This window comes from Sorghum bicolor, chromosome 6, assembly GCF_000003195.3.
Source record: "Sorghum bicolor cultivar BTx623 chromosome 6, Sorghum_bicolor_NCBIv3, whole genome shotgun sequence".
In the NCBI taxonomy this organism is placed as follows: domain Eukaryota; kingdom Viridiplantae; phylum Streptophyta; class Magnoliopsida; order Poales; family Poaceae; genus Sorghum; species Sorghum bicolor.
In genome coordinates this window covers 43,343,588-43,357,610 of record NC_012875.2, presented here as the reverse complement: position 1 = coordinate 43,357,610, position 14,023 = coordinate 43,343,588, and the positions used below count along the sequence as shown (strand labels likewise).

At 48.6% G+C, this 14,023-nt stretch overlaps 2 protein-coding genes across 2 annotated transcripts; both read right to left on the bottom strand.

The window, feature by feature from the left end:
• LOC8155489 lies at positions 3,411 to 4,188 on the bottom strand. Its single transcript, XM_002489062.2, has one exon. It carries the CDS (start codon positions 4,095 to 4,097, stop codon positions 3,669 to 3,671), a length of 429 nt encoding a protein of 142 aa, XP_002489107.2. The 5' UTR covers positions 4,098 to 4,188; the 3' UTR covers positions 3,411 to 3,668.
• On the bottom strand, positions 8,252 to 13,155 carry LOC8155357 (beta-fructofuranosidase, insoluble isoenzyme 2). Its single transcript, XM_002489061.2, has 6 exons — positions 12,945 to 13,155; positions 11,277 to 11,285; positions 9,498 to 10,555; positions 9,070 to 9,329; positions 8,796 to 8,886; positions 8,252 to 8,695 (listed from the first exon to the last, which is right to left on the bottom strand). The coding sequence occupies exons 1-6, from the start codon at positions 13,132 to 13,134 to the stop codon at positions 8,504 to 8,506; spliced, it is 1,800 nt and encodes a 599-aa protein (XP_002489106.2). The 5' UTR covers positions 13,135 to 13,155; the 3' UTR covers positions 8,252 to 8,503.

Genomic DNA, 14,023 nt, shown 5'->3' with positions numbered 1-14,023 from the left:
TATGAGGTTGGTACATGCCAAGTGATGGAGCAAGTGATGATCATGGTGATGATGGTGATGACCACAAGATGATCAAGTGCTCAACTTGGAAAAGAAGAAAGAGAAAAATAAAACCCTATGGAGATCAAGGCAAAGGTATTGCTTAGGATTTTGGTTTTGGTGATCAAGACACCATAGAGGGTGTGATCACATTTAGGATAGATAACCGTACTATAAAGAGGGGAATTCTTTGGCTAAGCGGTTATCAAGTGCCACTAGGTGTAATTGTTCATGTGCATGCATTTAGAACCTAGTGAGCTAACTTAACTCCTTCGAAGAAAATGTTTGTGAAAATGCTAACACACGAGCACACTTGTTGGTACACACGTTGTGGTGTTGGCACACTTTGAGAAGGAGGTGGAGTTTCAAAGGTAGAGAGAGGATGGGTTCCAAGCTCGGCGGGATTCGGCGCTTTTTGAGAAAATGAAGTGCATATTTTCTATTGCGCCGGTGGGAAATTTAGAGAAGTCGCGGGAGTGTTTTTCGCTGAGAAAACACTCACCGGACACTGGCCACTGAGGCACCGGACGCTAAGTCTGAGCGTCCGGTGCAGACAGTGCCTAGCCCAGCTAGGGTAAGGCACCGGACGATAGGCACCAGACGCTGGCTTGAGCGTCCGGTGGTGCGCGTCCGGTGTGCAGGCGTCTTGGCGACTCTCTCTGCGCACGAGTCCTGTGAGCACCGGACGCTCAGGGTGCGTCCGGTGGCTAGCGTCCGGTGACCCGCAGGTTTGCGAAACTCTCTACGCATGAGTCCGGTGTGCACCGGACGCGTCCGGTGCTAACTTGCTCAAGCGTCCGGTGCTCTGCAGGTTACCGTTAGACTCTGACACGCGGCTGATGTTGGAGCACCGGACGCTGGTGTTGAGCGTCTGGTGCCCCTTTAAGAGCGTCCGGTGACCCCGCAGTTTGCCCAGTAAAAGAGCCAACGGCTCTATTTGCTTGAGGGGCTATAAATACGTGTTTGGTCGGCTTGGGGCTTACACTCTTGGCATTCTAGCATACATAACATCTTTGTGAGCCTAAGCAAACACCTCCCACTCATCTCCTTCATAGATTAAATATCTTTGTGAGATTGGGAGTGATTCCAAGTGCATTTGCTTGAGTGATTGCATCTAGTGGCACTTGGGGATCGTTCTAGCTGCGGTTTTCTTGTTACTCTTGGTGGTTGCCGCCACCTAGACGGCTTGGAGCAGCGGAGGAGGATTGGCACGAGTTGGTGATTGTTCGTGGCCATCTCCCGTGATTGTGAGGGGTCTTGTACCTTCCCCGGCAGAGAGCCGAAAGGTAACTCTAGTGGATTGCTCGTGTCATTGAGTTACCTCACTTGTGGGTAGGTTCTTGTGGTGTCCTAGTGAGGACGAGGTTCGTGCTACACCTCTTAGCCACCGAACCACCAAGTGTTGGTCGACACAACGGGGACGTAGCGTGCCGGCAAGCACGTGAACCTCGGGAGAAAAATTGGTGTCTCAATTGTGTTTGATTGGCATTCTCCCGGTGCTTGATTGTTTATATTGGTGATTGGTTCATCCCCTACACAACGGTATAAATATCTCATCCTATCCTTTACTTACCGTAAACTAGTGTAATTAGTTTAGTTGCTTACTTTGCCTTGTGTAGTTTAGTTCTTGTGTGCATAGTGATCATATCAACTAGAATTGTTGGGTAGGTGGCTTGCAAACACCCCTTTAGAGCTAGAGCAAAAAGCTTCGCTTTGTTATTTACTAACTCCTTGCTCTAGTGAGTTTGTAGAATTTTTAAATAGGCTATTCACCCCCCCCTCTAGCCATATTAGGACCTTTCACTCTCTGATGACATGAGGTCGTGATAGAGATGGAGGGAGGGAGAAAGGGAGGAAGGGGGCTCGCCGGAAGCCGTCGATGTCGCCCTCCTCTCTGGTGGCTTGGAGGTCATGGAGGGAGGGGAGGCACGGTAGCGCGCGAGTAGAGCGAGTGAGTGGAAGAGCCGGAGGAGGAGAGGGCGAGCCGAATGTCACGAGCGCTGTGGGAATTCGACTCGAGGAAAGGTATAAGGAACAAGAACGGAGATAGGTGAGTTGGTTCGGGTGTGTTTGTTTAATTGGGCCGCAAGCCTAAGTGCGCGGCGCCCGGACAGGACGGACGCCCACATAGTATCATTACCGTATTCAAAATTATCCTTCTTTACTACTCTTTATTTTGAAACTCTTTAAATAAAATGTATGGTGACCTCTTTAGATTTTTTTTCATACGATAGATACAAAGAGAATATTTATTGAATGACTCTTCAAATATAGATATAGAGATTTCGATGAAAAAGTTCACTCCAACAACCTGTTTAAGCTAGATCTCTAAATATTTTCATCCTCTATTTATGATTTTTCGCTCGCCAAGGATTAAAATAGAGGTAGAGCAAGATAAAGAGAAGTTTGAGAGGGTGGAGAGATATAAAAATTATTTTTATTATAATAACTCTCTAAGCAAGAATTAGAAAAATAAGTTTAATAAAAACAATTGAAGATGCTTTAACAGCTCATGACACAAATTGAGAGGGGGCAGTTAGGGTTTAGCCGTGACCACAAGCCCAACAATTTTATAGCATAGTCACGGATTGGCGATGCTAATGTTCACCATTCGCTACGGCTCTACGACTTTGGCTTTTTGGTACATTATGCATAGGAGTTGAAAACGCTGGAAAAAAGTAGTGATTTTTATGGCTCCATGTCTATTTCAAGAGGAGAAATAAAAATACTTTTTGCTGGAGAAATAAAAGGACTTTTTGCTACCGTGCATAGAAGAATCGGAGCTCTACCAATCAAGATCCAATTTACTATTGTTTGTTAGTTGGCAAACAACTTTCATATTATTTTTTTAAAAAAATTGGCCTAGGTGTTCTTGATTGTCTAGGACTAAGTTTAATTAAAACTTAGTTATCCAAAATTTATAATCAACTAAATAGAGAAGCAAATGGATTTACCCGTGAACCTATATATAGGTTCAATTTTTGTCGTGGTTTACCTGCAATTAAGTCTATATATAGATTCGCAGCATAAACCGTTTGCATCTCTATAACTAAAACTTAGTTGGATGGTTTGGAGTATGTAACTAAAAATTTCATAGACATCTATTATGAGTCTCATTAGTTGAGTTTTATCATATAAAATAATGATTATGATCAAATTTTTATCATATTCGTACCCATACGATAAATTCAAAGTACTGACAAGGTAAGCACATCCCCTCATATTTACTCTAGCTCCGCTAATAAAACCATTTCTTTTGTGATTGCAGTCGATGTAATTCAGCGGTTGGCTGTGTGGAGCGTTCCCATGCAACGCACGCACCAGATGAAAGCAGACAACACGCGCACAGTGTAAAGTGCTGAACGCGAATAGACAAATTAAAGACCAAAGAAATGCCTCAATGTTCCGTCCATGATGTATTAAAACTTGACGGAAGGCAAAGATTGTGGACAACGGTTGCAGGATGCAAAGCAGAAGATAGCTCGAGCTAGCCCTCTCACACAAGAACTAAACAGGGAGATCTACCGGTTTTATCTCAGCCCTGCAGCCCATATATACAAGAGTAGACAACGACGTGTGGGTGTGGCGGCAGATCATCATCTGGTCAGCTGATCAAGAGCACTGCTCATCTATCCTTCCCTTGCCGTTCCTGCGGTGCCGGCGGCCGCCCCCGCACCGCACGGCCGCGCGCGGGCCTCCGGGTGGATGAGGAGCTTGAACCTGCCGTCCTCCTTGCAGGGCTGCAGCGGCAGCTCCTGCGACGGCAGGCGCATCTCCCGCAGCACGAGGCGTCCACCCTCGCGGTGCGCCCGTAGGCTCAGCCACGGCCGCCCGCCCTTGCCGATCACGGAGATCGGCGGCGGGAACGCCCGGCCGCTCCTCGTCCGCCTCAGCCTGATCACGTCCTGCTGGTAGTGGTCGTCGCTGCTGCCGCCGCAGCCGGCGTCGTCGACCTGCTGCTGCTGCTGCTGCTGGTGCCTCCTAGAAGCAAGCAGCGGCGCCGGCGCCGGCCGTGCGCAGTGAACGGCCGCTCCGGCGACGACGGCGTCGTCCGCCATGTGGAGGTGGCGGCGCGGCGTCGTCGTCGGCGGAGCCGAAGCTCTCTCGGTGAGCGAGGTGGTCGAGGAGCAGGGGAAGGGGAGGGGCGCGGGCGGGGGCGGTGGCGGGGCGAGGTGAGGGATAAGTAGCGGCGGAGGTGGAGCGGTGGTGGGGGCGCCATGGGGGGGATGTCGGACGGTCGGACGGGCGTCGAGCGCGGAGGGTACGTTACGTGGGTGCATGCGCGGTTGCGGCCTTGCGGTTGCGGGGCGGGCGTCGTCGGGTACGTGGGCGCATTCGAGACAGGAGCCGGGGAGCTCGGGGGAGCACCGGAGCAGGGCCACGTCCTTCACAGCGAAAAAGGCCACCGTTTGTCAACGGAATTTGGGGTTCGAATTACTACATTCGGAAAAGCCCCAAATTCGTACCACGCTCCGGCCCAACGAGGGTCGTTCCTTTTTCTTTGAGGAAAAAAAAGCGAAATGCATGGTGGGTATCTAAACTTTTCCATATTTTCATCTCTGATTGGATCTAAAATAAATTTAGAATAAACCACTTGAAATCTTAAAGGACTCAAGGTGATCATTTGAAGCTACCACAGATCGGGATAAGAATGAGAGAGAAATTTAAGGACCCAACGTGTTTTTTTTTCTAAAAAAAGTCACCTATATTTAAACCTAATATTAAACAGAATTTCTTCCTCCATCCATTTTTTCACCCACCTCTCCCAAACTACCTAGACAATCAAGAATTTCTTCCTTCCCGTTGTTTTACTTCCCAAACTACACTTATGTCCTTGTTTCGTATGGGATTCAAGCTTATTATGACCTGATAGCAGCTCTTTGCTAGGTGCTTGCTTTTTTGCCGAGCGCCAAAAATCAGGTCCTTGGCAAAGAGGCTTTTTAGTGAGTGCCAACTCTCGGCAAAGGTTGCACTCAGTAAAGGCGGCTTTACCGAGAGCCAGAAACTCAGCATAGAAAGTCACTTGGCAAAGCATATCTTTGCCGAGTGCCTTGACAAAGGTGGTTTCAGGTGACGGCCACAAGCCACAGTCACCCTTTGCCGAGGTTTGGCAATTGGACTCCTCCTCCTCTCTTTCTCGGCCTTCTCTTTTCTCAACAGCGGGGAGGTGGTGCTAAAACTCGGTCTCAGATTGGAGCAAATCATGGAAACTAACCAATATATGCATCGACAGGTGGGATTAGGACCTATCCTCACCCATTAGATAGTAGCAACGCCGTGTAGATGCAATGAATGGTTATATTACTCACTTATGTATATGCTAGAGAATGGATGACCGTGAATGGATGTACACAAGCCACCCTAGGTCGGGATTGGGTCAGTGTTGAATGGATGGACACGACCGATAAATTCTTGGATCAAGCATTTGGCAAGGCTGCTAAAAGGAGCAAAAGACATGTTCTGTCCCTACAGTGATCGCGGAAACAAGAAAAGAAAAACAAGGAAGGTCATGGAGGAACATCTTTGCAAGTTTGGATTTATGCCAAACTATATCCGGTGGGTGTACCATGGTGAAGCCCATCGTATTAGAGAGGACGTGGTGAGACCACTCTTGGAGGCGTTTGATGGTGATGTCGGGGTAGCATACATGATAGATGACTTTCACCAAGGACACTTCGCTAAAAGACCCACGAAGGAGGAGGAGGTGGTGGTGGAGGAGGAGCCAGAGCCAACCATAAAGGCGTTCTACGACATGTTGTCTTCAACACAAAAGCTCCTACACGAGAAGGCAACCATTTCTCAACTGGATGCCATTGGAAGCCTAATGAGGTTGAAGTCTCAGTACAACATGAGTCGAGCATGCTTCGATGATATGTTGGTAGTTATTGGGGGTTTCTTCCAGAGGGCCGCATTCTACCAAAGAATTTGTACGAGTCACACAGACTCCTTGTAAGTGCATTCGACCCGATGTGGGTTTTGATAATTAATGACAACCAAATTAGGGACTAACATGTTTATCGAGCATAATCTACAGGTGTTAGTCCATTGATGGAATTGAACGAAAACATTCGGTGAATTATAGCACCCCTAAATTTCTAATGGATGAACGATGTTTTGACTCAAGTGGCTACAAAGTTTTTATTCTTTGTTTGAGTTATAGGAAACGCCGCACTATCAAGAGGGATGCAAATCAAGTTGGTAAGATGAGGATAAGGGTGCTCAGGTCAATTTACTTCTTGCGCTTGAGAGACACACTTGCACGCACGAAGCCCTAGGAAATTTCTTCTCTGCCAGGGTGACCCGGTAGTACCAACCCTCAGGGCCAGTGGTACCGGCAGTGCCAGCCTTTCTCTTGAGTTTTGCGAGAAAATGAACTACCGGTAGTACCGGGCTCGGGCCGGTGGTACCGGCCAGCACCAGTAGTACCGGCAGGCCAAATCTGCGCTGACTTTGATTGCGGAGATTTGAACTGCCGGTGGTACCGGCCTTCCACCGGTGGTACCGGCAATGGTCGGTAGTACCAACAAAAGCCCGGTGGTACCGGTAGGCTTATTTCTCGCAAATCCTAGAGACTTCTTACCGTTAGATCCGAGGTAGCCGGTGGTACCGGTGGTTGCCCCGGTAGTACCGGCAGTTGTTCAGGACCTATGTATAAATAGCTCTTCCCTCATTTCTGACCGTAAGCTCTCCCATTCCTTCAACTCTACATCTAGAAATCTGTCTCCAAGCTTTGTCTCACCCACTCTCTCTCCCTCTTTGCTCCTACACTTCACTCCGTGAGAGATTCGAGCTAGAGAAGTGAGATTAGAGAGTTGAGAGCTTCGATTTGTGACTTGAGCACTTGGATTTTTCGTCTTGCCGGTTTGGTTTGCATTTGTTACTTTTGGGTTCTTGGAACCCTAGCCGGCTAGGCGTTCTTCGTGGTTGCCCGTGTTGATTCATTTGTGAGGGCACCACGAAGTGTTTGTATAACCCCTTGATTCTTAGTGGAAATCTTGAGCTAACCTGTGTGGTTGCTTGAGGGAGGAGACCTAAGTGGTCGGACCTTCGTGGTCACCTCAACAACGGGGACGTAGGAACTCCTTCGTGGGGATTGCCGAACCTCGGAAAAAATATCTTGTCTTGCTGTGGAGGTAGCATCGACTACCCTTGTTCTTGTGTTCTTCGTGTTCTTCCTCTCTACTCCCTTTCATAGGTGAACAAGGGCCGATCTACGTTTTGGAGAAGAACCGAGCCAAGGGAACTTCAACATCATCCTCTACTACATCTAGGAGAGTGGGGTAACTCTCAGATCTGAAATCAAAACTCAATCTACTTTGATTTCGTAGCTCTCATAGGGCGTCGGTAGTACCAACAGTTGCGTCGGTAGTACTGGCTGTCTTACACCGGTAGTACCGGCCCAAACTGTCGGTAGTACCGGCAGGCATTTAACTTCCGCAACTTGAGCTTTTGAGTTTCAGGTTTTTAAGATACGCCTATTCACCCCCCCTCTAGGCCAATTAGATCCTTTCACTCCTTCGTGCACTTAAGATGTCGTTTGAGCAGATACATGCTTGTCTGAAGGGGTGCGTCCTATTTAGAAAAGAACACAAGGACGCAAAGTATTGTCCAAAGTATAAATCCTCTAGGTAGTATATGGAGATAGACAAAGGTGATGGCCAGAAGGAGCAGCTTGAGGTCCCCATGAAAATCCAATGACACCTTCCAATCATACCGAGGCTCCAACGACTATTCATGACCGAGAAGTCCACGAAACATGGCACAAGAATGGAGTTCGATATAGTCCTGACAAGATGATACATCCAGCCGATGATGAAGCATGAAAATATGGTGTCCACTCGACAATGATTTTTTTTAAAAAAGAAAAGTGTCTTTGTCAAGTGGCAAATATTTGTTTTTAAAAAGTGTCTTTGCCAAGTGCAAAGATGGTTTTGCTGAGTGCCCGTGACACTCAGCGAAGAATCGGTCTATAGTAGTGAGGAGACAGAGGTTGAAGACGATTTATCGACAGTAGATCGGACTGCTCGAATCGATCGCTGGAAGGACAAACTATTTTTAGGCATCTGAAATTTATCACTTCCCTTTATATATAGTGCAAGTGAATAATAAAGTCGATTGACTTTGCACTGTAACATTACAGGACACTGCACGCTTTAGTATAGACAATCGATTCTTAAACGACAACATCTAGTCTACCAAGAAGGTTCTCCAATAAGAAAAAGAGAATGTGCTTTGGATGTGGCAGCGAGCAAGCATTGATGATAAAGCTATAGCTTTGCATCCACCTACATCGACAAATAAAATTTTTGTCACACCCAATTGTAACTCCAACCTTTTTTTTACCGGTAGCAACTATCGTCATATATGAAAAGTACAGGATATCCTCTATCAAGCTACCACGTCGCTTTAGAATATAGAAAAGTAGTTTTCAGGTGACATTATTTATGAGTTATTTACTTAAGATCTAGATCTTGGCCCCGTTCATGACCGGCTTCTTCATCTCCCATGCGATGAGACGGGACACCTTGACGTCCGCCCTCCCGTTGTTGAACACGTAGAGGTGAGCCTTGTTGCCGATGGCAAGCGACGGGTACACCCTGGAGAGGATGCACGTTTTGCCTCCAGCTCCAAAGCTCTCAACAACCGACCTGTCGATCTGCAGGAAAAAAAGAAAGTAATCGCCACAGCTGAGAAACACATAAACAGAGGATTTGTGATACATGAATCTCGTTGTTTACTTGTACTAGTACGCATACCAAGGTTCTCAGCGATATCTTCCCATTTGAAATGTCCGTGTCAACAAAACCTGCAAACGTCGGGCGGTACAGGTTTGGGTTCAGAGACGACCTGTGTGTCCGAGCAACAAAAAAGAAACCAACAAAGTCAGTGCAGTCAAGTGTACATATACGTGTAACCACAGTACCTGCTGCCTGTATGCTCTGCTATATATTTGTGGGTGAACACACACGAAAAGCTCATAGTTGGTGGCCACAGCCGGGAGATTGATGCCGGTTTGCTCGCAGGACTTACTTGGTAGGGTCGGTGCACATGAGCACGACGTGCTTGTTGCTGCTGCCGGCGGCGGCCTTGAACACCCTGAAGAACACCGCGGTCCTCTCCTTGAGGTTGGCGGAGGCCAGCACCCACAGCCCGAACGGACCCACGCCGCCCTTCACGTCGGCGCGCTTGACGCCGCACAGCCTCTCGGCGTCGTCGGCGAGCGCCGGGTCCAGCCGCTCCGCTCCCGCCAGGGCCGACGGCGACACCTCGAAGCTCACCTCCACGTCAGCCTGCATGCATGCAGCACAATAGGAAACGTGTGAGTCATTCGGTAGTGTTTTTCTCTAACAACTTTATGCCATTTTAACAGCCAAACGAACACAGCTCCGTAAAATTCTGTGGGCAACAGATCGATGCACAAGGCGATCGAGAAACAGTAACGGTATATATATATATACCTGTGCCGTCTGTATCCCGGTCACCTTGACATGGTGCCCTGCCTTGATTATCGTCTTCCCGAGAGTGACCGCCTTGCCTCTGAGCGCCTCCACCTCCTCGATAGGCCACTGCAGCAGCTGCTTCCCGCTGGGGTCCAGCCACACCGTCCTCGGAATCGCCTGAATCCCGGCCCACCCTTTGGCGACATCGTCGGCGGCGGTGTCGGACTCGTTGGCCCAACCCCACAGGATCCGCCGCCGCTTCGCCGGGTCGTAGAACGTCTTGGACGCGTAGAAGTTGCCGTAGTCGTACCGCACGCGGCGCTCGCCGTCGCCGTCGCCGGCGGGGTCGTCCGGCACGTACCGCTCGGCTCTCCGGTGGTACGTGCCGACGGTGTAGTAGTCGTACCGCCGGAGGTCGAGGCTGTTCTTGAGCACGTGCTTCACCCTTGGGCCCGACGGAACGGACGTCTCGAGCCCGACGCGCCGGCGGCGGCCGTCGTCGTCGCTGCTCACCGGGTAGAAGTCCGGGCACTCCCACATCCCCGTGGCCGGCGCCGAGTGCAGCGGCCGCCGGACTCGCGTCCACCGCCGGAAGTCGCGGCTCCGGTACACGTACGCTGCGCCGCGTGAGCCGCCGTCCGTCGCGCTGCCGATGAGCAGCCGCCACTGGCCGTCGGCGGCGGCGCGCCACGCCGTGGTCGGGTCGCGGAACTGTGTCACGTTGATGTCGCGCTCCGGCACGATGATGGGGTTCATGTGCGAGGGCTTCACCCACTCGCGGAGCAGTGGATCGGACTTGTTCCGAGGGTAGGCCACGTTCTGGACCTGGTAGTTGATGTCGGGGTGGTTGATGCCGGTGTACATGATCACCGGCGTGCCGTCGGGAAGCACGGTCGCCGAGCCCGACCAGCAGCCGTACCTGTCGGACGGGATGCTAGGTCTGAGGGCCGTCGGTAGTGCCACCCAGTTGATGAGATCTCGTGACACCGAGTGCGCCCATACGATGTTGTTCCACACGGCGCCCTTAGGATTGTACTGGTAGAAGAAATGGTACCACCCTTTGTAGTACATGGGCGCTGCATGCACAGTTTCATCAATCGAAAACCGAGTCCGTATTTCCACTTAGACTTGTTTAGCTGATGAAAAATATTGGACTTGGCTATTATAACATTTTCGTTTGTATTTGATAAATGTTGAGGCTCAAAAAATTTGTCTCACAAATTACATATAAAATGTGTACTTTTTTTTATTTATATTTAATGCTCCATGCATACGTCTACAAATTTGATGGTGACGGGAAATCTTGAAAAATTTTGATTTTTTTTGGAACTAAAGCCTTGTTTACTTCCTGAAATTTTTTTGGTTTTGTCTATTGTATCAATTTCGTTTGTATTTGGTAATTATTGTCCAACCATAGACTAATTAGGCTCGAAGATTCGTTTCGTAAATTAAAGACAAGCTATGCAATTAGTTAATTTTTTAATCTATATTTAATGCTCCTTATATTTGTTTAAAGATTCGATGTGATGGAGAATCTTTAAAATTTTTAGAACTAAACAATGCCTAAAAACAGGGCCTTAAAACTAAAACACCAATCGAAATGTCACTAGTAATAATAGAGCAAATCTACATGTGGAGTACGAATATCTCTCATTTCTATGTTAACAAATGTGATGTAATCCCCATGAGTACGTAAGGTTGAAATTTGCACGGCATATATACCAAAAATAAATCTGGAAATATGATGGATGCATGATAACACAAGAAGTAAAAAGGGTGGGAAAACGGCTTAATTACCGTTGGGATCTGCCGTTGCAAAGTTACGCCGCCGATTGATGCAATCAGAGTAGTGAAGAGCACAACACACCGAAAAAGATTAGAAGATGTGAGTTAGAGCCAAACGAGCTTGACAGTTGACAACAAACATTGTTACTGAACTAAGCACTAAATAGTTGCTCTACCAGATAATAGCTCAGAGCATAGTAACACTGGCCACTATGGGTGTGTTTGGTTTATTTCCTAGATAAGCCTGGCTAGCCAAACTAAGTCTGGCTAGTCCAAGCATGTCCCTAGCTAGCCAATCCTTGCTTGTTTGGTTGCGTGTACTATATCAGCCTGGCTAGCCTTAGAGTATGTTTGGTTGCTTGATTTGTTGAGATAGAGTTACCTCTTCTCTCAATTGGTAGGATTACCCTCTTTCAGATATTTCCTCAAGCAGGGTGAGCATGGAGGTCACCGTCGTTTGCCTCCTCCTCACCGCCGCGAAGTTGGGGCTGCTGTGCCACTGGCGCCAGCAAGTGGTGGTGGTGCGACGGCGCGTGCGGTGGGGGCGGGGACACCGACCGCTCCTCGTCGTACTCTGAGCCTTCCTAGTTGAAATCGGAGTCGTCGGCGTCGACGACCCCCTGGGTGGTGGCGGTCCTCGAGGCGTCTCCTCCCCACCGTGATGGTGTGGCTGGCCGTGCAGCACGCTCGTGGCAGCGGTGGGAGAGCCAGCAGAGCGGGGGCAGGAAGCGGCGAAGGGGAGATCTAGGGCCTCCGCCACCTTCCATGTGGCGCGGGTGCCCCCCATTGGGCTTGACAGTGGGGAGAGCGAGGGAGAGAACATTCAGGGCCTCCGCCACCACCATCACTGCCACGTCGTCCTCGTCCAGCCGCCGGGACGGGAAGCGAGCGACGTGGTCGGACCCGGCGGACCGGCGTGCCACGGTGAAGAGCGGCATGACAGCGACGCAGAAGGCCACGAAGAAGGGGCGGCCGCCGCCATCGCCGCCTCCCGAGGAGGAGTGGAGCGCCGCGAGCTCCCCCATCTTTTATGGCTGGACGGCGTGGGATGCGAGACGATCAGAGTCCTCGGCACCGGTGACGGTCGCGGCGGGCGCCATGGGATGTGGGGGAGGAGAAGGCGAAGTTGGGGGGAGTTTGGGGACGACAGCACCACCTCCGGCTCGGACTCCGCCTGTGTCGTGTGCGGCGGCGGGGGAAAGGGGGCGCGCGTGGAGGAGAGCGGCGGTGGCGGAGGAGGGAGGGGATCGTGAGCCGAGCAGGGGCGGTTAGGAGACACATAAAGAAGGCCGAGTGTAGCCTGGCTCCAGAAGAAACATCAACCTGGTGATTCAATCTGGACCTGGCTAGGGAGGCACTTTTGGCTTCCTAGAGCCTGGCTAAGTAGGCTGGCCAGCTAACCAAACAATCCACATTGGCCCAGCTAAACCAAAAGCCAGCCCAAGAGACCCAACCAAACACACCCTATGACTCTAGTGCTAACACATGAACACAGTTTTTGCACTAAAATAAATTGTTGACGCATAGTACTAATTAATAAAGTTGTTTTTGCTCAGTTGACCCTTTAAACAATTTTTTTAGCCTATTACTACCCTCTCTTTATTTCAGAAGATGCATGTTCAGCATATCGCCTTCAAAAATTTGGCTCTGGTTGATGATTACTTAGTAGCTTTACATTACCATTGATCCAGTTCTTGGGGGGATGGAAGTGGTACCCCGTCCTCAGCTGGGGGTTGACGATGGACGGTGGCACCTTCGCTGTCGCAGCCTCGGCCTCGAAAAACTCGTCGTAGACGACATGCGAAGCTCCTGCGAGCTGCAACAGCAGCAGCCACGCACAAGCAAAGCTCACTACAAGTGCCGATCTCATTTGCCCTCACACAGAGGTAGCACGAACAGGTGAATGATGCAACAAAGTGGAGGACGGGGGATGCTATTTATACTGTGCAGACGCAGGCCGGACCGCTGACCGGTGGCTTCTTCGTCCCACAAGGAGATATATTATATGACTAAAAAACACCATAAATCTGTGGATTGTCATTGACAAAGAATAAATCTATGGGTCGACTGGGATCAGACTTTGTCTGAAGTTATACATATCTATCTCTATCTATCTTTAGATTAAAGTATATTTAATTTTTTCTTACGAAGGTCTGTTGACCATTGTATTGTATCTATTTGTCTGTCTATCTAGCTATAGTATTACAGAAATAAACTCATTTAAAAAAAAATCACCTCTATATCATAGGAATCTATCTACTCCATCCCATAACAGGGACCTATCTTCTCCATCCCACATCATAAATGTACTCCCTCCGTCCCAAAAATATCTCGCTTTCTGAAGAGTCAAGCCTTTTAAAGTTTGATAAAAATATATATATATACAATAAATATACTAATATTTATAATGTATAATAAGTATTATTAGATTAAACATTGAATATACTTCCGCAATGAACTCATTTGGAGATGTAGTGTTGATATTATTTTCTATATTTCTAATCAAACTTAAAAAACTTTGACTCCTCGAAAAGAGATATGTGTGTTTTATTTTGCAATGGAAGGAGTAGCCATTTATTATCTTCATCCGGCAAAAGAGTAACATTTTAGCTTTGTCATAAGTCCTCAATTTCAACTAAATTTATAGAGAAGAGTATCAATATTTATGACACTAGCTATTTTTGACCAAGTTATTGAAAGCCACCTTTTTTATGGTCTATGCCTTATTCATGGTGTAGGAAGTGGAATTTCATCTAGTT